Raw genomic sequence first — 26,157 nt, forward strand, 5'->3', positions numbered from 1 at the left:
TAAAAGTGGCATATACTTAATTTTTTAAAAAAAATTAATAGTGGAGTAAAAACAGTCAGTTTGGGAATGTTAGGCCCCCCACTGATATCAGTGGGAAGTCCCAAGAGGACTAGGATTGAAAGCTGTCTCTGTGGACTGTGATCTCTCTGATGGGGGGGGTTCTCGTCCTCCTAGTACAGACCTCTCTTCTCCCCAGTGTCTGTACTGTAATACATTGCACAGGCCATATTCAGACATTCATATTGGACCTCTGTACTACTGTTCACTAAGTATTGGCTTCTGCATAAACTCCTTAGGATTTTACAGGAAAAAAAATTCAGAATTAAAAGGAAAAAAATGGGGAGGCCTGGGTGGCTCAGTTGGTTAAGTGGCTGCCTTTGGCTCAGGTCATGATCGCAGCGTCCTGGGATCGAGTCCCACGTCGGGCTCCTTGCTCAGTAGGGAGTCTGCTTCTCCCTCTGCCTGCCTCTCTGTCTGCCTGTGCTCACTCTCTCTGACAAATAAATAAATAAAATCTAAAAAAGAAAAGGAAAAAAATGTGATGGGATTAATTGTTGATGGATGCCCAAAATCCTTTTTGAAAAAAAGGCACAGTACATCACTCAGGATAGCAAGCAACAGAAGCATACTACCAGTTCATAAATGATGTAGTTAGTCAACAGGCAAGAACCGAATAGAGTGTCTTTGAGAAAACTCTCCATTTACTTGGGGAAAAGAAAAAAGTTTTTTTTTTTTTTTAAAAATATTTAATTAATTTATTTATTTGACAGAGAGAGAGAGATCACAGGTAGACAGAGAAAGAGGGGGAAGCAGGCTCCCCGCTAAGCAGAGAGCCCGATATGAGGCTTGACCCCAGAATCCTGAGATCATGACCTGAGCCGAAGGCAGAGGCCTAACCCACTGAGCCACCCTGGTGCCCCGAAAAATGTTTGTTTTTTGTGGTTTTTGGTTTGTTGGTTTGTTTTTCCTGTATAATTCCACTGCCTTTAGATTCAAGTTTGAAAAAAAGTCCTGTTTGGGGGCATTAAAATTCCACTCAAAAAAAAACACCCCAAAACAACAACAACAACAAAAACCCCACAAAAACCACGAAAACCGCAGTTTGAAAAAATTAACTCCCAGTAATTCGTTACTTCAAATTAACACACAGCCTATATAGTTGGAAAAAGAAAAGGTTTTTGGATATATATTTTATTTGACAGTGTTTTAGAATATCATACAGTAAACAAGATTTCTGTAAAAGTTAATTTATCCATAGTGGTGCGTTTCATAAAAATAGTTGCTCACTTACAGTCTTTCTGTGACTATTAATACATGGAATTATATTTATAGAGATACAGCTGTACAAGGTAAATTCACAGCTAACACTACACAGAAATATTATTTGGAATGGGATTTAGATGATGTGCTGTCTTCACAGGTTATGGATTACAGCCGCATAAAGCAATTACTGCACAAGTAGTAGCTGTGAACTGTGCAAATTAGAGTTTATGCAAGCGTAATCTCAACTTTTTTATCCTTTTGTAACACATGAAAAATAAAGGTCAGAGGATACAGTACTGGGACGTGCAGCTACACTACAGAAGCATTGTCCAAAACCAGATTCAATAAATTAATGGCAAACTATACTGGATTTCTAGTCCAGGGGAGAAAGACTAATTGAGATTAAACCAAAAAGTACTGTAAACTGCTACATGTGTTTGTGCTTTTGTTTATGATGAATGGATTCCATTTTTGGCAATTGCTTTTACAGGCTGCAAGATTCTTCACTTGAGGCTTTCGACCATATTCTCCTCTTGTCAAACAACTGAACTACTCCTATGCCTGATGGAAATTAAATGGCTAGTGCTCAGGTTACTGCAATTTACAAAGATGGAAAGTCAACGGAGGGAGGCTATTATGTGTGACCTTGGGTGATGGACCTGATCTCCTGTTTTACTTATTTGACTACAAGTTCAGGGAGGTGAGGCTTATTTGCATTTGAACTCCTGTAAGGGCCAGTATCTGGGAAGGATGAAGCCTCATTCATTCAGGACAAATTAAAAAAAGAAACTGCCCTCAGAAACAGTTTGCCTTTTAATATGTGTAGCTACAATAAGTACCAATGGATAATTAACTGAAGGTAACATTTTACAAAGGAATATTAAAAGGGCAGGGAAGAAAGGCAAGCCTTAGTATTCTGCCAGGGGATCAACCACAGATCAATGAAGATAAACAGAAGCATCTAGAAGCTGCTAAAGAAATTCAAAAACGGCAAAGACTACAAAGACAAAAAAGCAAACCAAATGAAAATAAAAGGAGAAACAATAAGGTAAGATAAAGCAGAAAAGAATGCTAAAAGGCTCATGTTCTTTTATGAAAATAAATTGGCCATTGTATGATTTTTGAATATTAGGGATCCATTATAATCTGAGAAATACAGGAGAAACACTTTGCCTCTGCTCTATCAAAGTGAAAATGAAATCCCGGAAAGGGGGTTTTAAAAAAGACAATAAAATAAGTGAAATAGAACACTGCTGTCAAAGAAGCTACTATCTTTGCTAGCCTGAGACAATAGGAAAGCCTCTTCATAAAGAAACTGCAGCCTTGCCAATCTTGATTAAACAAATTGTGGTCCTTCAATTATAAAATGCATATTTTAGATGAAAACCAATTAAGATCTATGAGCTAAACTGCAAAATTCTGACTTATGGCAATCTGTTCCCTAAGATACAATTTTTTTAAACCTTTTTTTTCTACCACTGAAAATGTACAGAAATATGATTTGATCACAGAAATGGCAGTAAAAATGGCATCACACCAATGAATTCACTAGATTTCTAACTCGTCCTGCGGTATGCAGGGAACGTTGCTGCTAATACCGGTGATGGATGCCACGGGTGAGCCATGGAAACATGTCATGGGCGAACAGTTCCGAATGTTTCAAAGAAACCTTTTAACCCCTGTCTAGATATGTCGAGAACAATTTATTTACAACTCTTTAGATCAATTAAAAGATATAATCTTGTCTCAGTTTCAGTTTGCTCCGTGCAGTTTGATTTTTAAGGCGATATTCCAGTTTGTGATTGCTCTTAACTTGTCCAGTTTCTTGATATTAGAGTTTGGATAGCATCCAAATCCTTCATGCAGTGGGGGTAAAAATTTTTTTTCTCTTTCTTTTAAATTTTTTTTTTCTTTTAAACTAAAGCTACACTGCACCGTCTCTCTGTGATGTTCTTCGCGTTATTTTGGTTCTTCCATAGCTGCCAAAGCCCCCACAATGGAACCGAGGGCTTTAGGATCAGTTTAGGTCTGCGCGTGGACGCCGTGCCGCCCATGCTCGCTGGACACGTGGGACTTCACATCGATGCTCCCAGGCCTTGGTGCCTCATGGATCTATGCGTGTGACAGTGAAAATAAATTAAAACGCCGTGAGACGGAACCTAAGAAGAACGGCCTGCAGGTGTCGAGGCGGGGCGGCGGGCTGCTGCCGCGCGGCTCATCTGCCCGCAGCGGAGGCGCCCGGCTTGAGGACGCCCGGCAGCTTGTCGGAGCCGGGCACTTTCCAAGGCCCGGGCGCCACGGCAGCCTTGCGCGTGGGGGCGCCCCCCGGGGGCCGCGCGCCCTGCCGGGGCCCCGCGCGCGCGCCCGCCCTGCCCTCCGCCTCCCGCGCGCCCGGGCGCTCGGCGCCACCGCCACGGCCCGGGCCCGCGAACGCAGGCGCAGCCCCGGGGCCTTCGCGCCGGCCGAGCTCGGGGCCCGCCGAGGTGCGGGGCCCCTCCTTCCCGCCGGCCCGCGCCGCGTCCGCCGCGTCCGCCGCCGCGGGCCCGGGCGCCCTGGCCTCCGAGGAGGACCTGCCGGCCTCCCGCCCCTGGCCGCCGGGCGCGTCCTCGAGCCTCGGCCGAGCGGCCCTGTGCGGGCTCGCCGAGCGCTCCCTCTGCTCCCCGAGGCGCTGCTTCTTCTGGCCGCCGGTTGAAAGCTCCTTTGGTTTCCTAACGTCGTGTTCCCTTTTGATATCCCAAGTTGGGTCTGGGCCTATCTGGTGGGAAGGGTCGGAGGGTGGGGCTGGATGTGATGGAGAGAATGGAGAGAGGACGTCCTCGAGGGAGACGCCTACTTCCGGCAGACCTGGGGAGGCGGCAGCGGGAGAACTCCAGGAGTTGGGTTCGTCTGTGGGACAGGAAGCACAGGCATTAGGAGCCGCGCCGCGCAGCCCTTGCACGCTCCCGCGACCCCTCGCTACCGTAGGGACGAGAGCAGGCGGCCAGGGGCGACTGCTTTCAGGGTCCCGAGCCATCGCCACTCCCACCCTCACTGCCCACGGGGCAGCCCGCCGCGCCCCACCCCGGGGGCGGCGGTTCTGTGTCCCACCCCCCCACCTCCTTCCCTCGTTGATGAATCAGGATGAGCATTGCTAAGGCGGGGCCTAATCTATCCGTTCGCCTTGGCCCTTACTAACTCTCTGGGGTGTCTTCAGATCTGACAGCCCGGTGTGGGTATCTAGCTTGGCAGCACTTGAATCAGTGGTTCTCAAACTCCATGTCGGAATCACCCGGGGCTGGTTGTGAAAAATACAGTTTCCCTGGGGGCGGCTTGCAGAGATTTCAGGAGCTCGGCGGGGGAGGGGGGGGGCAGGAATTCCCCCGCATTTTTACCAGGCACCCTGCTGAGTCTGAAGGTGGTCCAAGAACTGAGCTTTGAGAAACACTGGTCTGAGTCCTCTGGAAGAAGTTTGGGACAGTGACTTTCAACCATTAGATGTCACTCAAAGCATAATCACCACCAGACAGTCTCAGAATTTGGATAAAGTCATCAAAAAACATTTACTCTTGTGTTTTGGAAATCATTGTCCTTAATTCTTTTCGGTAGTTCTGACAGGATAGCAGGGCCAGACTAAGATAAATGATTCTTTTTAGGAAGCCTAATTTCAACATTTATTTGGGGTTTCCAATCTCCCTACTTTGAGAAAGGGTCTGAGACAATGTACAACAAAACACAAAAGAGAATGATAAAAATGAGAATTTTTTTTAAAAAAGCTGGTCAGAAGCCAAGTAGGAGGACAGACGTGTTAGGAATCTGAGATGAGTTAGTGACTACTATAAACACTAATGTGACCCTTGAGCTTCTAGCTACTAAATCAAAATTAAAGCAGGAAAACCCAATACAGTCATCCCTTGATAATCTGTAAGAAATATGTCCCAAGACCTTTGGAAATCCTCAAATTTTGAAATAGCTTTCTAGAGTGTCAGTTCTCTTCACAGAGCATATGCTCATGAGTAGGAACAAAGAAACCACACTGATGTCTGAATGCTGGGTGGCAGGAGAGGCTCCTCACCAGCTGAGAGACTCAGCCCCACACACCAGCCTTAGTGCCTGTGAATCAGTTCCTGCCACTGTAACTTTATATGACACAATTAAAGGCCCTTATTCAGACTCAGTCCGTGAATGTTTAAAATTTGAGGATTCTTATTTAGTACTTTTGATGCTGATTTATAAAGCGATAAGGAGAGGAAGAAGGCAGTGGGGTTGATAGTTCCAAAAATTCTGGGTCACCTGTACAATAGCAAATCAATTATAAAAAGTTCCTCCTTTGATGTGATATTTGAAGGGAGTATTTAGGGCTCAGTGTTCTTCTCTTCCTTCTTTTCAGAGATATATCTATTATCATGTTCACATAGTGAGTAAAAAGTCCTGGAAAAGCATTAGAAGACCTGGAATCCAATCCTGCCTCTGGCATTTACCAAGATGTGATTTTGGATCAACTACTTGATCTCTCTGAGCCTCATTTTCTCCTTTTATAAGGTGAGGATGAAATGTTTACCTTGTAGAGATAAGACATGCACTTTCAAAGGGAAACGCACTTGCCAATGGGAGGATTATAACGATTTTTTACAAATAGTTGAGTCAGATTTCTCTTCTGAGTCCCACCAGCTGCCCCCACTAACTAGCATACTTGTAGGTGAGGTTTTGAGTAAGGGCAGTCAATCGGCCGTTCCCATCTGCTGTGATTCCCAGGTGTGGTTTTGCTCTACGCCAGGTAGCCTTGGCTACTTCAAGGCTATCAAAAATCCTTAAATGCAAAGGTTTTTGTTGAAAGTTGGAGTATGTTCTGCTTCTGACTGGGCTAGAATTTGAAAATCAAACTGTTATAGCAAATGATAGACCGTGGCGACTCCTTCATGTAGGAAGATGTTGCCTGAAAGAGTTAACAGCGGTCTTCAAAAGGCCTCACTAGAGGGTAGCTGTGCTATGGTAGTCTCTAACTCAGACCATGGTAATGCTATGTCACATTTTAGTATCTGTTCCCAACATCCCCCCCTCCCCCGCCCACCTCTGCCAATTCCATCACGGGTGGCCGAGTCAATTAGCTGGCCTTGAATTACTGTGAGATACGGAGAGGTTGATATTATTCACACCATTTCCTGAAGGAGGAACTGAAGCAGAGAGAGGTTAAGTAATTTGACCAAGATTACAAAATGGGTCAGCCAAGAGTAAAACACTGGGTTTCTTTACTCTCTTACTTACTGAGAAAATTTTCCTGTTGGGATGCCTTGCAAATAGGATCAAAGCGTGTGAAATGGACATGCTCCGTGGGCGCTGCGGCCCAGCAGGAAGCAGACCCCATCATCACGGAACAGAATGGTTAGCATCTATTTCCGCACATCTTACTCGTGACAGTAAACAAGGAGGTGAAATCAGTCAAAATACAAAGATCTAGTATACTCTTACTGTAAAACGATTTCTCAAGTATTTGTTTATAGATCATTCAGTTCTTAGTGGGACAAACTGAAAGCTAAAATGTCCCAGCCAGGACCAACTGAGAGTACTAAGTCAAAAGTTACAATGAGCTGGATCCTAAAGTAACAGGATTTAAAGGATGGACATTCACGTAAGTGATTTAACAGTTTTCATTTTTCTGCACTATTTCCTTATTTCCCCATCCTGGTGAGCGCCGAAACCATCACCTGGAGTCATTCTCGATTCCTTTCTCTCCCTCACAGATGCGATCTGCCCGCAAGTCTTAACTAGTCTTAGCTTCAAGGACATGTGGACTTTGTCAACTAAGGTTTGTCTTCCCTTTCACCACCCAAGGTCAAGACCCCGGGCAGGGCCTAGACGGACGCAACCAGCGTGGGCTGCCCAAGATAACCAGTGAAAAGAAGGCCATACTGTGAACATCTTAACTAGACCCTTAGTGAGACTGTTCAAGACAGAGAATTCAAACAACGAATTTCAGTGTTGTTCAGGCAGGAGAAGTTACGTGTAGGATACTGTAACTCTCCTGAGCTCGGAGCTCAGGACAGCTAACCTGGTTACTTTACCCAAGGGATGCGCCTGCCATGCTGCTGTTTCTCACAGGGGCAGCTCCAATAATCCACTCTTCTCTCTACTCCTGGTCTTGCCTACCTCTAACGATTCTCCACACAAAACCCACAACAACCTCTTGGCGACACAAATTAGATCATGCCATTCCTTCGCTTGAAACTTACAGGGGATTCTTACTGCTATTAGATTAAAATCCACGAAAACTGGCATGAACTGGCCCCTGCCAGCCTCCGGAGCTTCCTCTCTATTTATCTCTATTTATTTTCTGTTCTCCACCCACCATGGTCTCTGTTAAGTTCCTGAATGCACTGAGCGCATTCTCTACTCTGGGAGGTCACTGCTGACTCTTTAGCCCAGAAGGTTCTCTGCCCAGCTCTTCATACGGTGGGTTCTTTTGTTATTCTTTAGGTCTCTTAAATATCGCCCCCAATCCAAGGTAGATATTCTGCTGTCCTCAGGAGCATCTTGATTTTATCTCCTCATAGTACTTATAATTGACAATTACATATCTGCCCGCTTATTCAGTTGGTCTCGGCTTCAGCTACTAGATGGAAAGCTTCATGAGGGCAGTGGCCACAGTGGTCTTGTTTAGCATAGTGGGAATTCCTGCCCAGCAGAGTGTTTGACACAGTAATAAGTGCTCTGGGAATACTGATGAACAGACCAATCTGTTCCACAGACAGAGACGGAAGACTTGAAACCAAATGCCTACTTGAGCGAACACTTCAGAGAAGATCTTCATTTAGAGAATAATCAGCAAAAATAGGTTTGTATCTATGATTTCTATCAGTTTCCAGAGGGAAGAAGGTGGGGGAAATGCTAGTGCGAGAGGAAATAAATACACTGGGGGCAGGAGTGCAGAGGGAGGGCCCGAGCAACAGAAAGGGCACTGGGAAGAGGTCTTGGCTTTTATCAGTGGCCCCTGGGGTGGAGAAAGAGAGAGAGAGAGAGAGAGAGAGAAGCTCTGGACGGAAAACAGGCAGTTAAGTTCCCCTGACTTTTCACAGATGTTCTTTCCCTTGTTAATCTTCTCAGCCATGATGATGTAATGACTTTACTTAAAGGAGCTTCATGTCTGGGGACTCATTAGTCACTGTGCCGGTGAATGTTTGGATGAACCACAGGCAAGATCCTAAATATCTCACACACTGCTGGGGGGAGAAGCAGGTCCCTGTCCTAAGTTAAGACCAGGTTTCTTCCCCTTCTTGTTGTTTCTAGCCAATATGGATCTGCCCTAGAAAATGGGCTGATTAATACATAATAGATATTAATAGTATATCTGTACAGAAATCATATACACATATATACTATTATATTTGAGTTGAAAGATGTATGATCTCTTGAATTATCTTGTAGGAACTCGGCAATATTGAAAAATAAAATGTAGTCGTCTATGTAATCTCGCTATGCCTGAGATTAAAAAACAAACCAAAAATCTTCATCTACTGGTGTTTCAATAGCTTGTTTCCTTATGGAATATAACTCAAGCGACAGTAACCAGAGAGGTGACCCACTAGGAATAGACTACTTACTGTAGTAAGTGAGTATCTGCATTATTGGTTTTTCTAGGTGGCGCTTATCTCCAGCAAGAAATTGTGCAGAGGAAAATATAACTGGAATCAAGGAAGAGTTCGCTTTATCTTGTGCTGAAGGGCTAGGGAGACGGGTTAGAAGGAAGCCAGGGACTGCTGCAGGGGAAGGAGGGTCTGTCTCCCACCCCACACCTCACCTAACAGCCCTGGGGCTTTCAGCTCTGGGCTGACGGGTCCCCCAAGGCTCTGCACTTCTCTCCTCCTCCTAGTACAGGGCTGGGACACAGAGCCTAAAGGCTGCCTTCTGGATAAGCGCGGCCAGGGAGGTAACAGTAGTATTACCAGTATTGTATGGTGAATAATGGCAACAGCTAACATCCAGTGAGGGGCTTACTAGATGCCAGTCACTTTTCTAATGTATTGACCCAATTGTACATTGTGCATTGTACATTTTACAGTAAATTTCTGTAAATTGTACATTTTACAGATGAGGAAACTGAGACACAAAGAGGTTAAGTAACTTGTTCCAGGCTCTGTAGCTGGTCGGGGTGGATCAGGGTTGTTGAATGACTTTTTCAGTTGGGTGATGTTCTACAAACTCAGCTCAAACACTGTCACTGGACTAATTTGCTAGCCTCTATTTTTTTTTTTTTTTTAATTTATTTGAGAGAGACAGAGTGAGAGTGAGTGAGAGAGAAAGAGCACAAGCTGTGGGGGGAGGCAGAGGGAGAAGGAGAAGCAGACTCCCCACTGAGCAGGGAGTCCAGGGCCCTGGGATCATGACCTGAGCCGAAGGCAGATGATTGACTGAGCCAACCGGGCTCATCTTTGCTTCTGGGTTAGTATCATAGAATCCTCCATCAAAAGCGATTCTGTCAGAGGCCGATCCATCGTTATTCTAAGTGGAGGCTCTGACTGCCATTTGTGTCTGAACCTTGGACACAGAAGGGCAGTCACCACGGTGAGGGTGTTGATTTGTGAACATGCTGGAAACATGAGCGGAATCGAAGGATAAGAAAATTAGATTTCCTAAGGGCAGGGATAAGGCTGTGTATTTTTAAAATGTCCCTCACAGTATCACACTTTGACCCAGACCGATCTGGAAATACTCCTACTAGATATTGGAAACATTGAGTCAGTTCAAGACCTACTTTTACTGCTCAAATGAGTGAAATTATTCTGCAAAGAGATTCATGGAAGTGGTAAGTGTTCTTCCTTCTCATAAAAACCTTTCTTGTTGCAACCTACAGTTGGCTGGGTTGGAGAATACTGATGTGATTATACTGAATTATATTCTCATCTAATTTAGAATATTACAGAAAAATACAAAAAATGACTAGAGTAGATCAAAGGACAATAATGTGAAGTCATTAGGTGTTCAAAAGAAAAATCTTTTAAGGATGGGCCCAAGCCCTAATGAATGGTTCGTTGGATCTGCTGAAGCATCACTAAAGTGACTGCTTTTTGTAACAAAATAACAAAGAAAAATGTGCCTTTAAAAAACTTTTGAACAAATTAATGATTTTCCTTTGCTTTTTGCTCTTGCTCAAGCATTGTTTCCTATCTGGAGGCATTGTTAATAGCATTCAAACATGTATTTGTATCACCTTTGTTACCACAGAGATGTAAACGAGGTTTACAAACATCAATACCTTTAAAAATTGTGACCGTATATGCTTATCTATGCTTCATATTTATACTTGTTTCGAGAGTGATCCAAGGTACAGGAGTAAACCTGTGGCAAACTTGACCTCTGGTGCTGAAGGGGCAAATCTCAGGGCTAATGGACCTATTGCTGATGGGGCTACCATTTACGGAGGGCTTCAGCCTTCACAGGAACTGTGCCAGCTGAGTCTTATACGTGATCCTTTAAATCTCAGCAGCTCTGAGGCATCTGGTGCTGTTATCCCCACTTCACAGATGGAGAAACTGAGGCTTAGATACATTAGGCAATGTGTCAGGACCACTCAGCTGATATGTGAGACGACTGATATGTGAGACTCAGCTGATATGTGAGGACGACTGACTGCATAACTCCAGAGCCCAGTCCCAAACCACTACTCTATTTAGGTGCTTTTCAACTTTTTTCCACATCACGACCCATGTAGAAAAATACATTCTTTAGTCAGTGCCCTGGAGTAAACAGAAGGAAATGATCAAGGCCTGAAGAATTGAGCCAACCTCTCTGTATGATGAGGGAGTGAATGGCTAGCTAAGGACAAGGCAGAAGCTGGCACCCTACACCCCCCTCCCCGGTGACATGTGTGACATTCCTCAGGCACTCCTGGCTGCCCTAAAGGTTACCTAATAGAGATCACAGTCCTGCAGGACAGGAGTCTCCCTCAGTTTACAGACGTCCTAGTGATTTACAATCGCCTAACTTCTCGAAGACTCCCAACTGTCTTCATGTTGGTCCCTCAGTAGAGAAAAGACAAAACACAGCTTGGCTTGACCATAACCAGGCCTCCAGTACCCCGAGAGTCTTCTTTCCCATATGTCAGCCCTTCTGAACACCCCCTTTGTCCTCACCACCCCAGCTCCTGAGTATATAATCGATTAGCCAGTCCTCGGGGTCATGGGGCAGCAGGTCTTTCTGCCCACGCCTCCTGTCCCCGTGCTTTAATAAAATCACGTTTTTGCACCAGAGACATCTTAAGAATTCTTACTTGGTCGTCGGCTCTGGACCTCACCTTTTTCTAAAACGTCAGCATTTGGTGCCCAAATGTGGGGGCTCTGAGTCTTTACATCTAGACACTGAGCTTCGGTGCAAAATTGGTGAGTACTTTCTCTCCTCTTCCTGTACTCTCATTCTGGGGGCCCTTCAAGGAGTGCCGTCTTACTGAACACTTTCATTTCGATTGCTCCGGCTTAATCCTCTAGCCCAGGGCTACTCCATGGTGAGGAGAAAAGTCTGCCTTTTGGCTGGAAGTTAGTACCCTGGCCGGAATGGTAATAAGACCCAGAAATTTGATGCCCTCTCTTTATTCCTGTTCTTTTACAAAGCTGTCTGTCTTGGGCATGGGACAGCCACCTAAGTCATCAGGACAGCTGTCAATCTTAAGATTGCCGTGTGAGGTTTCCTCCTGATTGATCTAATGTGATCCTTCCATATCCCTGGTCTAGCCACTTCTGGCGGTGGGACCTTCACTGGGAGCCGGCTGAAATCGGTACCTGGTTGAATTAAAACCTGGGCAATGTTTCCTAGGGAAATTGGCTGTAAAGGGCCATGTGTGTTGGAATGTTGTTTAGACCATGATGGATTTTAGTCTTTACTGTTTCTTGTCAGTGTCCTCTACTAAGCACTTAGAGCTACAAAATTGGGTTAATTTCCCCTTACAAAACTTTTCTACTATTTTCCATGGGTTAAAAATGTCAGGGCAATAACACAACTTCTAGAGTATAGGACGGCACAGTATCTTAGTCCATTCACCAGATACCCATCGGCAGCCTAGTATGCAATAGGGAAGGGGAGGGACGCTGGCACCCCTCCTACGGCCCTTTTAGGGCAGGAATGCCTTCACGGGAAGGCGGGACTGTGATCAATAGCAATGTTTTGAGGGATGCCTCCTGCTGCTTTTGACACACAGGAATTCTGATATCCTGCATGGAGGCACAGGGAAGTCGGGGTGATTTGGAAATGGACTTTCTTTACTTTTCTGGAAGCATGGCTTCAGTAGGCTTCTTTGGTTCCCAAGGACTACTACCTTGCAGTGCCTTTTAACCCACTGGAAACAATTCGGATTGCAACTGAGCTGCTGTAGCACTGCATGGCCTCAGTGGGATCTGTCAGTTAGGTCTCCTCTGCAGGAAACAGGGCAAGTGGACCTAGGATACATGCATTGCTCATACCTAGGCCTTCACTGCTCTACACCAGGACCCTGACCTAAGGGCCTCTTGCAGAATGCGTTTCCTGAATATGTCTGGCTAGTAACCCCCTCCTGATGCACTGGATGATAATTATCTACATAGGCCTCCTCCTGGTAAACCCAGGTTGCTGGAGGATACACAGGCCATCCCTAGCAAAGGGAATTCTGACTTTATCTCTCACTGTTCCTCCTAATAGATGTGGGGGCTTCCTGTCACTCATTTCCTGGGTTAATGATTATAACTGGAACCAACTGGGGTTAGTCGCCCTCAGGATGGGGACTTTAAAGAATAGTCCCAAGAAGCTGCTGAAACTCCCTTTGTTTTGGGGGAAATTCCCTGTTTGGCTCAATGTGGACTGCCTGACCCCTCCGCCCTTGTTGGCAGGAAAACACAGTGTCTGCTCCTCTGTTGGAGCTGATGAGCTCTAAAACCGGGAACCCTTTCTCTGCCTTCCAGCAGAACTTTGTCTCTTCTGTTTCCCCCTTCTCCTGTTTCTGTACCACCTTGGGTGTGGCCTGCATACCATCCACAGTGCCTCCTGCACTGCCGCTCCTTCTGTCTTCACTGTCAAGGAGCAAGAAGAGCACCCCCTGGACCTAACACCTCCCACTCCGGATTTCCCCACCAGTGTCTCAGGTAAAAACTGAAAATGTGGTGGGCCCAGGTGGAACACAAGTCAGTATTTGAACTAAGTTAAGTTTTCTGGTTTAATTATGATAGACATGTCTTTAAAGTTACCAGCACTAAATGTGAAACATTTATTCTATCAAGGAATTCTGAAGGTCAAACTCATGTTACCTTTGTTAGCAAAAAGATAGCTAAAATGTTTTATTGTCTCAAAGTTTTCATAGGTCATTGTTAAGATAGCTTTCAAAGACACTGGTAACCTGAAACTTTAACGTTTTGCTTGGATGATAAATGGAATTAAATTCACGGGACATCTAGGTCTTTTCCACATAGGATAAAGTGCTAAGTCATTAATTACTGGACATAGGTTTGTGCTTCTGACCTCTTATTGCAAAGAAACTAAGGATATTTAAATCTGTTGATAAACATGCCTTGTGCTTAAATGATTCACAGATTTGCCATCTAAAGAATTCTGGTGTAACAGTTTATGATTGGTTACTCCTTAGTCTGCACTGGAGATTAAGGCTTTTAATGAGTGCAAAATTCTAAATGACTGATGGGAATGCATTTTTGTTGAAGGTAAAAGGAGGTAGTTTTGTCCTAAATGAGATGGGTTGTTTGGAGAGAAAGGGCTTGGGACAAAACTTGAATGCAAAGAAAAGTTGTAGAAGGCTAATGAATGAGTTTGTCACTTGATATTTTAGTTACTGAAGTGTTGTGTGTCACAGAAATAACCTGATTTCCTCGCCAGCTATATTGTAAACTCTTACCTCCTCAGCTCTTTAACTATGTCCATTCTGAGTTTTTGTCATTTATAATTGTTGTAATTCCCTTGTAAAATGAGTTTCATCTTCAAGAAGATTCATATAAAGGACTTTTAGGACAAATACAGGTATTCAATATGTTGAAAATCCTAAAACTGAAATGGGTAAGAATTTCCAGAACTAACTAAAGCTGCATTCAAACTAAACCAGAATTAGTAACGTGGGACTGAATGAATGAAAAGATTATAGTGTTGTGACTCTTGTTGGAAATATTGCTGGTCCTCTAATGTTTGCTCTTCCAGATTAAGGAAACTTTTTCTTAAGATATCTGTGACTTACAGAAATGTAAAAATATTCATTTGTAAACAAGTAAAAGCATTCAATTTTTTTTCTCTACCTGAACCCTCTGAAATTCAAAAGGTCTTGGTAAGTATTCTTTCTTCCATGGAAGTCCTAGTCATTTACATAAGTTCAGTAAGAATCTGTTCTTGTAACAGGACACCATTGAAAACATTGGTTATTTTACCAAGGCTTTGACTGGAATGTCTTATTTGAGAGACATGCACAGACTCAGATATGACCAAACAGCTTTAAATAATGAGGTTAACTTTATGAAACCTGGAGCCATAAAGCCCCTTGGAACTGTTGGTCTGACACCTTGCTTCCAGAGTTCTCAGCAGCCTCACCACGTGAGTAAAGAATGTTACTTCCTGGAAGGTGCGGGAACCTCAGGATACTCTGGGGACCTCAGGAAGCCCAAATCTACAGGTATTGCAGGCATGTCTGATGGCAAGTACTTGGCTGGGCTTCTGGCCTGGAGAAGCTACTAAAAGTTCCACCTAGAGATTCCTTATAAGAAGTTCCCACAAAGCATATTCTAAAAGATCTGTATAATCACTCACTGTTCTTGCTGAGCTTATGTAAATAATTAGGCCAAGTTTGTTAAAACTGAACTTGTTTTCAAATAAGTTAGCCCTGATTTGGTTACCTCTGGAAATGAGAATTATTTTAGAGAATTGTTTTAGAGAGTTAATTTAAGAATTGTTTCAGTAACACCCCTTTGTGGATGTTAAATTCTAGATCTGATTGTCTTTAAATGTTTGTTGTTTACCTAAGCTAGACAACTTGAGATAAACTAAAGAGACATTACCACAGTAACTCATATATAGACAATCTTCTTGCTTGTTATTCTGTAGGGATAATAACAGAACCCCATGGGCACATAATTATTTAAACAACTGGAAAATGGGATTAATTCCTCAACAATTGTATGGCTCAGGTAGCACCTGGACCAGTTCTGTGTGGCTGGGATGATGATGTCATCTCTTTAAAGCCAGAACATACCCCACTGCATGGGGTTAACTATACACTTATGAAAATAATGGATAGCCCCACTTTCTTTATAATTGGATTGGGTGATGCAGTTGGGGATGCCCTTATCTCCTGAGACAAGTTTTCTCCCACTTGCCAGTGATCCTTTGTAATGAATATATTAATGCTTTACCTCAAACAAAGAGGTCTTCTTAATGGTATTTTTTTTTTTTTGTCATATTTACCCTAAAAGCCACTTCTATTGAGATACAATTATAGGTAAAGGCTTTAGCTAAGCGTACAACAGCCCTCCTGGTAAAAGGAGCCTCAAAGCTCACTATGGGACAGTCCCTGACTTTAAGGGCTTCACATCAGGTCCAGAGTGTCTTAGAAACCAAAGGCCACCAGTAGATGATGGATGCCGACTTACTAAATCCCAGGCTACACTTACAGATATGCTTGAAATAATACTTGAAACCTGTTAGACTTTAAACCTAGTTACCCTTATGCCTGGACCTGACCACCGAGTTCTCTATAGAGCATAACTGTTCAGAGGTTACTGATCTTGCTTATTCTAGATGACCAGATTTAAAATGCCCCTCTTGAAAATACAAATGACAGTTGGTTTAAACATGTTCCCAAATAATGGTACTCTGGGCTACTGACTGGTTTGCTACTGATTGGGTAAGGTGGCCTGGCATCAGATGGCCAGCTCCAAATGGAAAACCCACTGGATGTGCAGAGCAAACCTATGGTACTGGCTTCCTCCATGGTGGACAGGTCATTGCACCTTAGGTTTTGCCCAGATTCACAAACACATTTCTAAAACCATCACTACTCCATCTAATCTCCCCAGTTAAAAGCAAAGATGGACACGATCTGTTTTTAAATGGTATGATCACTTAACATCCATTTATGTTCCATCGGTAGAGATAGAGAATGTCATCTGGCATGTAGAAGCCCTTAAAAAAATACATCATGAAGGCACTCAGTGATTCACTAGACAGCATCTCCTTCCTTAATATTGAAATTGCACAGATGTTCAAGGTGGTCCTACAAAATAGAATGGCCTTAGATGTCCTCTAACAGCAGCACAGGGCGGCACATATGCAGTTATCAAAACAGAATGTTGTGTGTACATCCCAGATTATCACGAAAATGTCCCATGAGTAATAAAAGATACAAATGCCCAAATTAGGGCTCTACAAAATCCTTCTTTCTCTCTCAGTGATTGGTTAAGTTCCTGGTTTAAAGGAGGATTATGGTTAATGATTAAAGATCTCTTTGTTGGACTTCTCATTCTTATAGCCTTACTAATCTTTTTTTTAAAATTATTTTTATTGACATATAATGTATTATTTGCCCTAGGGGTACAGTAGCCTTATGAATCTTAATGTGTTGCCCTCTTCAGTGTCTCTCTACTTGGTGCTGAGACTGCGCAGCTACAATGACTTCACGTCGACAGATGATCCTGACCACTCACGGAAACACTTCCGTCCTGTCAACATGGGATTCGGCTGCCTCTGTCTGCCTCCATCTTTTGTAACTCCCCTACACACTCCCCAACTGACCCATGTTGACCCACAGGCAGTAGGGATAGCTCCATGCCCCTGTTCATCAGGAAGAAGTTACAAAAGATGAGACCTTCCACCTTAAACAGCCTTAAAGATTTAAGGATCAAAATTGTTCAGGGAGCAAATGATAAGGGAGCAAAAGGCTAGCTAAGGACAAGGCAGAAGCTGGCACCCTACACCCCCCTTCCTGGTGACATGTGTGACATTCCTCAGGCACTCCTGGCGGCCCTAACGGTTACCTAATAGAGATCACAGTCCTGCAGGACAGTAGTCCTCCTCAGTTTACAGACATCCTAGTGATTTATAATCGCCTAACTTCTGGAAGACTCCCAACTGTCTTCATGTTGGTCCCGCAGTAGAGAAACAAACAAACAATACACAGCTCGGCTTAACCATAACTAGGCCTCCAGTACCCCGAGAGTCTTCTTTCCCATATGTCAGCCCTTCTGAATACCCCCTTTGTCCTCACCGCCCCAGCTCCTCGGGGTCACGGGGCAGCAGCTCTTCCTGCCCACGGGTGCTGTGCCCTGCGCTTTAATAAAATCACCTTTTAGTACCAGAGATGTCTTGAGAATTCTTAAGAATTCGTTGGCTCTGAACCTCACTTTTATTCTAAAACCACATCATTTATGCCTCGGGGACCAAAGGGGGTTGTTATCTTAGTATAACCCTCAGAGGTGTGTCAGGGAGTACGATTATGAATCTCAGCTCCATTTTTCAACGAGGTAAAATCTTGATGACCCAGATTGACCTGGGAATACGGTGGATGCTCAGGGGTAAGTCCCAAGGAGTAAAATATCTGCATTTTAGGATATATGAGAAATACACTGGTTTAGTTATTTAAGCATGGTTTGGAAAGAAACACATTCTTCTTTTCAAATAAAATATTAAATGAAAGCCCGATTTGTAGAACAAAAACGAAAGACTGGTTAGGTGGGGTAGAGTCAAAGCCTCTCGCCATTCAGCTCGCTCCCACCTGCTCTGGTCTCTTCTGCCCTCCTTAATCCCCATCACCTGTTCCATCCATCTGCCCACCCACCTGCCCTGGTCTTTAGGCCATCTCTCAGGAATCCTGAAGCCCTAACAGAACAATTTAAAAACTACTACACACAGAAGAGGTACCTCTAAAAGCCCCTGGTAAAATGCAAAAATCCCCATTCAGAGGAGGGAAAAGAAGAAAGTCAGGAAGGTTTGTTTAATAAAATTTTTCCCCCTATGTATTAGTAGCCGGGGGTTAGACTCCAGGGAAGGGAGACAAAGCACAGGGAAGTTTTGCAGGAGGAAAGGGATGGAAATGTCTATGGCACAGCTGGCGAGCACAGATGTTACCTTGCCGTAACTTTGCCTGGGCTGGCGTAGTCACCCGAAGCCACAACTGACAGGACAGTCCGGCTGAGGAGACAGGGGCCCTATCTGTCTGCAGGAAGAGCAGCCCGCAGCTAGCAGGGGAATGGGTGTCAAACTCCAGTCCCAGCACTCGGCATGAACTTGGGCAGGTCACTTCACCATTCTAGCCTCAACTGCTCAGGGAAATGGAATACAGACTTGGGGAGGGATATCTGCCCTGCTTCCCTCCCAGGGTTGTGATCAAATGAAATAATCTCTGTGAATGTTTATATCCAATTTTTAAAATGGGCAAAAGAGGGTACCAGAGATGATACCTGAATAGCATATGTGCCCAGAAAAAGAGGCTCAACATCACTAATAACAAAATGCAAATTAAAACTACAACGAAGGACACCTGGCTGGCTCAGTCGGTTAAGCGTCTGCCTTCAGCTCAGGACATGGTCCTGGGGCCTTGGGATGGAGCCCCGCATCAGGCCCCCTGCTCCGAGGGAAGCCTGCTTCTCCCTCTGCCTGCCACTGTCCCTGTGTGTGCACTCTTTCTCTCCCTGACAAATAAACAAAATCTTTAAAAAAATAAAAATAAAACTATAATGACATACTGCTACATATCTACCAATATGGCTGAAGTAAAAACCAAACCAAACCAAAACAACAACCTGAAAATAAAGGGTCAGGACGCAGAGCCACTGAAACTCTCATTTGTTTTTGGAAATGAGACATGGAACACCTATTGGGAAAACAGTTTGGCAGTTTCTTAAAAAGTGAAACATTTAGTGACTACAACTCCACCATCCCACTCCAAAATTATCTACACGAGGGAAAGACTGATGTTGACACAAAAACCTATATGTGGGTTTCTATAGTGGCTTTATTCTGACTCACTAGAAACTGGAAACCACCAAATGTCCCTCAGCTGGTGAACAGATGAACACGCCGTGGCAGGAAGGACGGTGCTCAGCCATGGAACAGAACAAGCTAGTTACCCACCCAACAGCATGGGGGTATCTCAGCCAGCTCATGCTGAGTGAAAGAAGTCAGGTCAAAGACATTACGTTCTGCAGGATCCCCTTTACGCGACATTCTCAAATAGACACAAGTAAAGGGGCAGATCAGTGGTTTCCATGGGCTGGGGTGGGAAAAGGCTTGACCACATGGAGAATGAGAAATTTGGGGAGATTATGGAATTGTTCTGTATCTTGATTATGGTAGTGGTTATATAGTTACAGATTTTTCAGAACGGGGAGAACTATACACTGAAAAGGGTGAATTTTACTGTATGTAAATTATACCTCAGTTGTTAAGATGTGAAAAAAATAACAGTGCCGATAAACGTTTTTAAGCCTGGTGTGAAAAAGGCTTTTTACAGTGGTTACACCTTTGCAAATACCGTTCCCACCACTAGTTTGCTTAGTAACCTCCCTGCGTCTCTAAACATGGCCTTAAGTCTTGGCCCAGAGAAACCGATAATGAATTCTGAGTTCAGAGAGCTAGCAGAATCTGAATCGAACAGGTTTTACACTAATCTTTAGAAAGCATCTTTAATCTTAAAGCTTTTCTAGAATCGTGCACTTCATCACACAAGTACAGCCCTGTCTGAAGTGACAACAGAAATATGGATGGGAATCTTCAATCATGAGTCACCTATTTCATGGAGGAATGATCGAAACTGGTAATAACAACCTCTTGCCAAAGACAGAAGAAATGGAAATGAGCCACTTGGAGGATTCCCCTGCTCTCCAGCCGCAGATTGCCTCTGTGGTACCCAGATAAGATCCTGTTCACACTCCCTTCATCCACTTCTATAAGCCATTCATGGGCAAGACTAGGCATCAGATTAACCAGCCTCTGGACTGAGGCCCCACAAGCGACGTGCCCCTAGGTCCCCCATTAAAGTGCCCCTGGGGAACAAAGTCCCTTGTTAACAATTCTGGCTCTTTCTTCCTCTTTTTTTTTTTTTTTTTTAATTGAAATTCAACTAGCCAACACATAGTACATCATTAGTTTCAGGTCTAGAGTTCAATAATCATCAGTTGCTCATCACATCATGTGCCTTCAATACCCATCACCCATCTCCTTGCCACACACACACACACACACACACACACACACACACACACATCCCCTCCAGCAACTCTGTTTGTTTCCTAGAGTGAAGAGTAATTCTGGTTCTTTAAAAAGAAAATGAATTAGTGGAAGCAAAGCTCTTGTGTCTGGAGTCATCCAATGTTGTTGTAATCATATTCTGTCAATTGTTTTTTTTCCTGTATCCAGTTTTATTTCTCGAAACACTGTCCTCTCATCCATCTCTCTCTTTATGTTAGGACCCAAGAGCCAGCAGCTCTAGCTATCCTTTTTCTCTTTGACAAAAACTTACTGGGGCACCTGGGTGGATCAATGAGTTAAGCCTCTGCCTTCTACTTGGGTTGTGCTCTCAGGGTCCTGGGATCGAGCCCCATATCAGGCTCTCTGCTCAGCGGGGAGCCTACTTTCCCCTCCCCCTCTGCCTGCCTCTCTGCCTGCTTGTGATCTCTCTCTCTGTTAAATAAATAAAAAAAATAAAATAAAAACTTACTGATTTCTGATCACAAAATACAGGGAAGCGGCAAGGGCAATACCTAGAATCTCGGCGTAGGTCTTCCCAGCCTGCACATGACTATGAATACCCTTGTGCCACACCAGCCTCATACTCCTCCACAGGCACCTTCCTACATTCCAACAGCTGCAGTGTGTAGTACACGACCACGCGAGAAGTTTCAAACAGATGTCCCACTTACAATACAGGGTTCACCTCCAATGACGGGTTTCCAGCTCACTTTTGCGGATACCAAAACTGAAAGAACTGGTTGTTCCTGTGCTTGATTTTCTAAGTAGGTAATAGACAAATTATGCCTTCATGGATCTTAGAAATGTGTAAAGTAATTTTTTAACAGGTAAAGGGTTGATATCCAAGATATATTAAGAACTTCTCAAACTCAACACCCAAAAAACAAATAAGTCAAAATGGGCAGATGACATAAACAGACAGTTCTCCAAAGAAGACATATAAATGGCTAACAGACACATGAAAAAGTGTTCATCACCATTAACCATCAGGGAAATTAAAACCAAAACCGCATTGAGATACCACCTTACACCAGTTAGTGTGGCAAAAATTAACAAGACAAGAAACAACAAATGTTGGAGAGTATGTGGAGAAAGGGGAACCCTCTTACACTGTTGGTGGGAATACAAGTTGGTACAACTACTCAAAAAACAGTACGGAGGTTCCTCAAAAAGTTTCTGACCTAGCAATCACACAACTGGGTATATATCCCAAAGATACAGATATAGTGAAAAGGGCTATATGCACCCCAATGTTCATAGCAACAATGTCCACAATAGCTAAACTGTGTAAAGAGTCAAAATGTCCTTCAATCGATGAATGGATAAAGAAGACATGGTCCATATATCCATGGAATAATACTCAGCCATCAGAAAGGATGAATACCCAACTTCTGCATCAACATGAATGAGACTGGAGGAGATTATGCTGAATGAAATAAGTCAAGCAGAGAAAGTCAATTACCATACAGTTTCACATATTTGTGGAACATAAGGAATAGCATGGATGACAATAGCAGAAGGAAGGGAAAAATGGGGGGGGGGGACCAGAGTGGGAGACGAACCATGAGAGACTGTGGACTTCAAGAAACAAACTGTTTTACAGGGAAGGGTGGTGGGGGGATGTGTGAGCCTGGTGATGGGTATTAAGGAGGGCACGGATTGCATGGAGCACTGGGTGTTACATGCAAACAATGAATCATGGGACACTACATCAAAAACTAATGACGGGGGAGGGGGAGTCAAGATGGTGGAGAAATAGAAAGCTGAGACTACAGCAGGTAGCAGGAGATCAGCTAGATAGCTTATCAAACCATTGCAAACACCTACAAATCCAATAGGAGATTGGAGAGAAGAACAGCAATTTTACAAACAGAAAATCGACCACTTTCTGAAAGGTAGGACTGGCAGAGAAGTGAATTCAAAGTGAATGGAAGATAGACCGCGGGGGGGGGGGGGGGCGGCTCCCGGCAAGAGGCGGAGCAACGGAGCACAAAATCAGGACTTTAAAAAGTCTGTTCTGCTGAGGGACAGCTCCAGAGGCTAAACTGGGGTGAAGCCCACATGGGGCCAGCGTGGCCCTAGGTCCTGCAGGGTCACAGAAGGATCGGGGGTGTCTGAGTGTCACAGAGCTCGCAGGTATTAGACCAGGGAAACTGGCTACAGAGACAGAGCTGAGGAGTGAGCTCTCAGTTCAGGGTTACCTTGAACCAGTCGCAAGCTGGGTGAGCTCGGAGTGCAGCCAGAGGCCAGGGAGACAGGAATGATTGGGCTCTTTCTCTGAGGGTGCACTGAGGAGTGGGGCCCCAAGCTCTCGGCTCCTCCAGGCTGAAGACTGGGAGGCCGCCATTTCCATTCCCGTCCTCCGGAACTCTATGGAAAGCGTTCAGGGGACAAAAGCTCCCAAAAGCGAACCCAAGCAGATTAGTTAGCCCAGCCCCTGGTAAGAGCAGTGCAATTCCACCTCGGGCGAAGACACTTGAGAATCACTACAACAGGCCCCTCCCCCAGAAGATCAACAAGAAATCCAGCCAAGACAAAGTTCACCTACCAAGGAGAGCAGCAGAATTCCAGTGGAGGAGAAAGCAAAGTACGGGACTCATGGCTTTCTCCCATGATTCTTTAGTCTTGCGGTTAATTTAATTTTTTTAATTTTATTTTTTTTTCTCTTTTGCTAAATTTTTTTAAACTTTTACCCTTTTCTTTTTTAACATTTTTAACTAGTTTATCTAATATATATATGTATATATATATATATATTTTTTTTCTTTTTTAATATTTTTTCTTTATTTGTTTTCTTTTTCTTAATTTTTTTTTCTGAACTTCTTTTTATCCCTCTTCTCCCTCCTATTATTTGGGGTCTCTTCTGATTTGGTTAAAGCGCATTTTCCTGGGGTCTTTGCCACCCTTTCAGTATTTTATTTGCTCCTTCATATACTCTTATCTGGACAAAATGACAAGGCAGAAAAACTCACCACAAAAAAAAAAAAAAGAACAAGAGGCAGTACTGAAGGCTAGGGACCTAATCAATACAGACATTAGTAATATGTCAGATATAGAGTTCAGAATGACGATTCTCAAGGTTCTAGCTGGGCTCAAAAAAGGCATGGAAGATATTAGATAAACACTCTCTAGAGAGATAAAAGCCCTTTATGGAGAAATAAAAGATCTAAAATCTAACCAAGTTGAAATAAAAAAAGCTATTAATGAGGTGCAATAAAAAATGGAGGCTCTTGGGGCACCTGGGTGTCTCAGTGGGTTAAAGCCTCTGCCTTCAGCTTAGGTCATGATTCCAGGGTCCTGGCATCAAGCCCCAATATTGGGTTCTCTGCTCAGCAGGGAACCTGCTTCCTCCTCCTCTCTGCCTGCCTCTCTGCCTACTTGTGATCTTTGTCTGTCAAATAAATAAATAAAATCTTTTAAAAAGAAATGGAGGCTCTTACTGCTAGGATAAATGAGGCAGAAGAAAGAATTAATGATATAGAAGATCAAATGACAGAGAATAAAGAAGCTGAGCAAAAGAGAAACAAACAGCTACTGGACCACAAGGGGAGGATTCGAGAGGTAAGTGACACCCTAAGACCAAACAACATTAGAATAATTGGGATTCCAGAAGAAGAAGAAAAAGAGAGGGGAGCAGAAGGTATATTGGAGAGAATTATTGTAGAGAATTTCCCTAATATGGCAAAGGGAACAAGCATCAAAATCCAGGATGCACAGAGAACCCCCCTCGAAATCAACAAGAATAGGTCCACACCCCATCACCTAATAGTAAAATTTACAAGTATTAGCGACAAAGAGAAAATCCTGAAAGCAGCCCGGGAAAAGAAGTCTGTAACATACAATGGTAAAAATATTAGATTGACAGCAGACTTATCCACAGAGACCTGGCAGGCCAGAAAGAACTGGCATGATATATTCAGAGCACTAAACGAGAAAAACATGCAGCCAAGAATACTATATCCAGCTAGGCTATCATTGAACATAGGAGAGATAAAAAGCTTCCAGGACAAACAAAAACTGAAAGAATTTGCAAACAATAAGCCAGCTCTACAGGAAATATTGAAAGGGGTTCTCTAAGCAAAGAGAGAGCCTAAAAGTAGTAAATCAGAAATGAACAGAGACAATATACAGTAACAGTCACCTTACAGGCAATACAATGGCACTAAATTCATATCTCTCAATAGTTACCCTGAATGTTAATGGGCTAAATGCCCCAATCAAAAGACAAAGGGTATCAGAATGGATAAAAACAAACAAACAAACAAACAAACAAACCCATCCATATGTTGCCTACAAGAAACTCATTTTAGACCTGAAGACACCTCCAGATTTAAAGTGAGGGGGTGGAAAACAATTTACCATGCTAATGAACATCAGAAGAAAGCAGGGGTGGCAATCCTTATATCAGGTCAAATAGATTTTAAGCCAAAGACTATAATAAGAGATGAGGGTCTTATCATACTCAAAGGGTCTGTCCAATAAGAAGATCTAACAATTTAAAATATCTATGCCCCTAACGTGGGAGCAGCCAGCTACATAAACCATTTATTAACAAAATCAAAGAAACACATCAACAATAATACAATAATAGCAGGGGAATATAACACTCCCCTCACTGAAATGGACAGATCATCCAAACAAAAGATCAACAAGGAAATAAAGGCCTTAAATGACACACTGGACCAGATGGACATCACAGATATATTCACAACATTTCATCCCAAAGCAACAGAATACACATTATTCTCTAGCACACATGGAACATTCTCCAGAATAGATCAAATCCTGGGTAAAATCAGGTCTCAACTAGTATCAAAAGATTGGGACCATTCCCTGCATATTTTCAGACCACAATGCTCTGAAGCTAGAACTCAATCACAAGAGGAAATTTGGAAAGAACCCAAATACATGGAGACTAAACAGCATTCTTCTAAAGAATGAATGGGTCAACCAGGAAATTAAAGAAGAATTTAAAAAGTTCATGGAAGGGTGCCTGGGTGGCTCAGTGGGTTAAAGCCTCTGCCTTTGGCTCAGGTCATGATCCCAGGATCCTGAGATTGAGCCCCGCATAAGGCTCTCTGCTCAGCAGGGAACCTGCTTCCTCCTCTCTCTCTGCCTGACTCTCTGCCTACTTTCTGATCTCTGTCTGCCAAATAAATAAATAAAATCTTAAAAAAAAAAACATAAAAAAAAGTTCATGGAAACAAATGAAAATGAAAACACAACTGTTCAAAATCTTTGAGATACAGCAAAGGCAGTCCCGAGAGGAAAATATATAGCAATACAAGCCTTTCTCAAGAAACAAGAAAAGTCTCAAGTACACAACCTAACACTACAACTAAAGGAGCTGGAGAAAGAACAACGAAGAAAGCCTAAACCCAGCAGGAGAAGAGAAATAATAAAGAGCAGAGCAGAAATCAATGAAATAGAAACCAAAAGAACAGTAGAGCAAATCAATGAAACTAGGACTGGTTCTTTGAAAGAATTAATAAGATGTATAAACCCCTGGCCAAAAGAAAAGAGAAAGGACCCAAATTAATAAAATCATGAATCAAAGAGGAGAGATCACACCCAATACCAAAGAAATGCAAACAATTATAAGAACATATTATGAGCAACTATGCACCAGCAAGTTAGACATTCTGGAAGAAATGGATGCATTTCTAGAGACATAAACTACCAAAACTGAATCAGGAAGAAATAGAAAACCTGAACAAACCCATAACC

General features: G+C 43.4%; 1 protein-coding gene across 7 annotated transcripts in view; it reads right to left on the bottom strand.

Annotated features, from left to right (window-relative positions):
- Positions 1–1,154: 1,154 nt before the first annotated feature.
- Positions 1,155–26,157, bottom strand: part of MAGI2 (membrane associated guanylate kinase, WW and PDZ domain containing 2) — a 1,359,941-nt gene continuing 1,334,938 nt past the window's right edge. For 5 of the 7 annotated variants that reach the window (XM_059170944.1, XM_059170942.1, XM_059170943.1 and 2 more), the window contains one exon: positions 1,155–4,149. In XM_059170944.1, the coding sequence (XP_059026927.1) occupies positions 3,479–4,149 (671 nt within the window). In that variant the 3' untranslated portion in view covers positions 1,155–3,478. The remainder of the gene's footprint in view (positions 4,150–26,157) is intronic. The other 2 variants (XM_059170946.1, XM_059170945.1) reach the window with 1 other exon arrangement.

The sequence above is a fragment of the Mustela lutreola genome, chromosome 4 (genome assembly GCF_030435805.1).
Source record: "Mustela lutreola isolate mMusLut2 chromosome 4, mMusLut2.pri, whole genome shotgun sequence".
Taxonomy (NCBI): Eukaryota; Metazoa; Chordata; class Mammalia; order Carnivora; family Mustelidae; genus Mustela; species Mustela lutreola.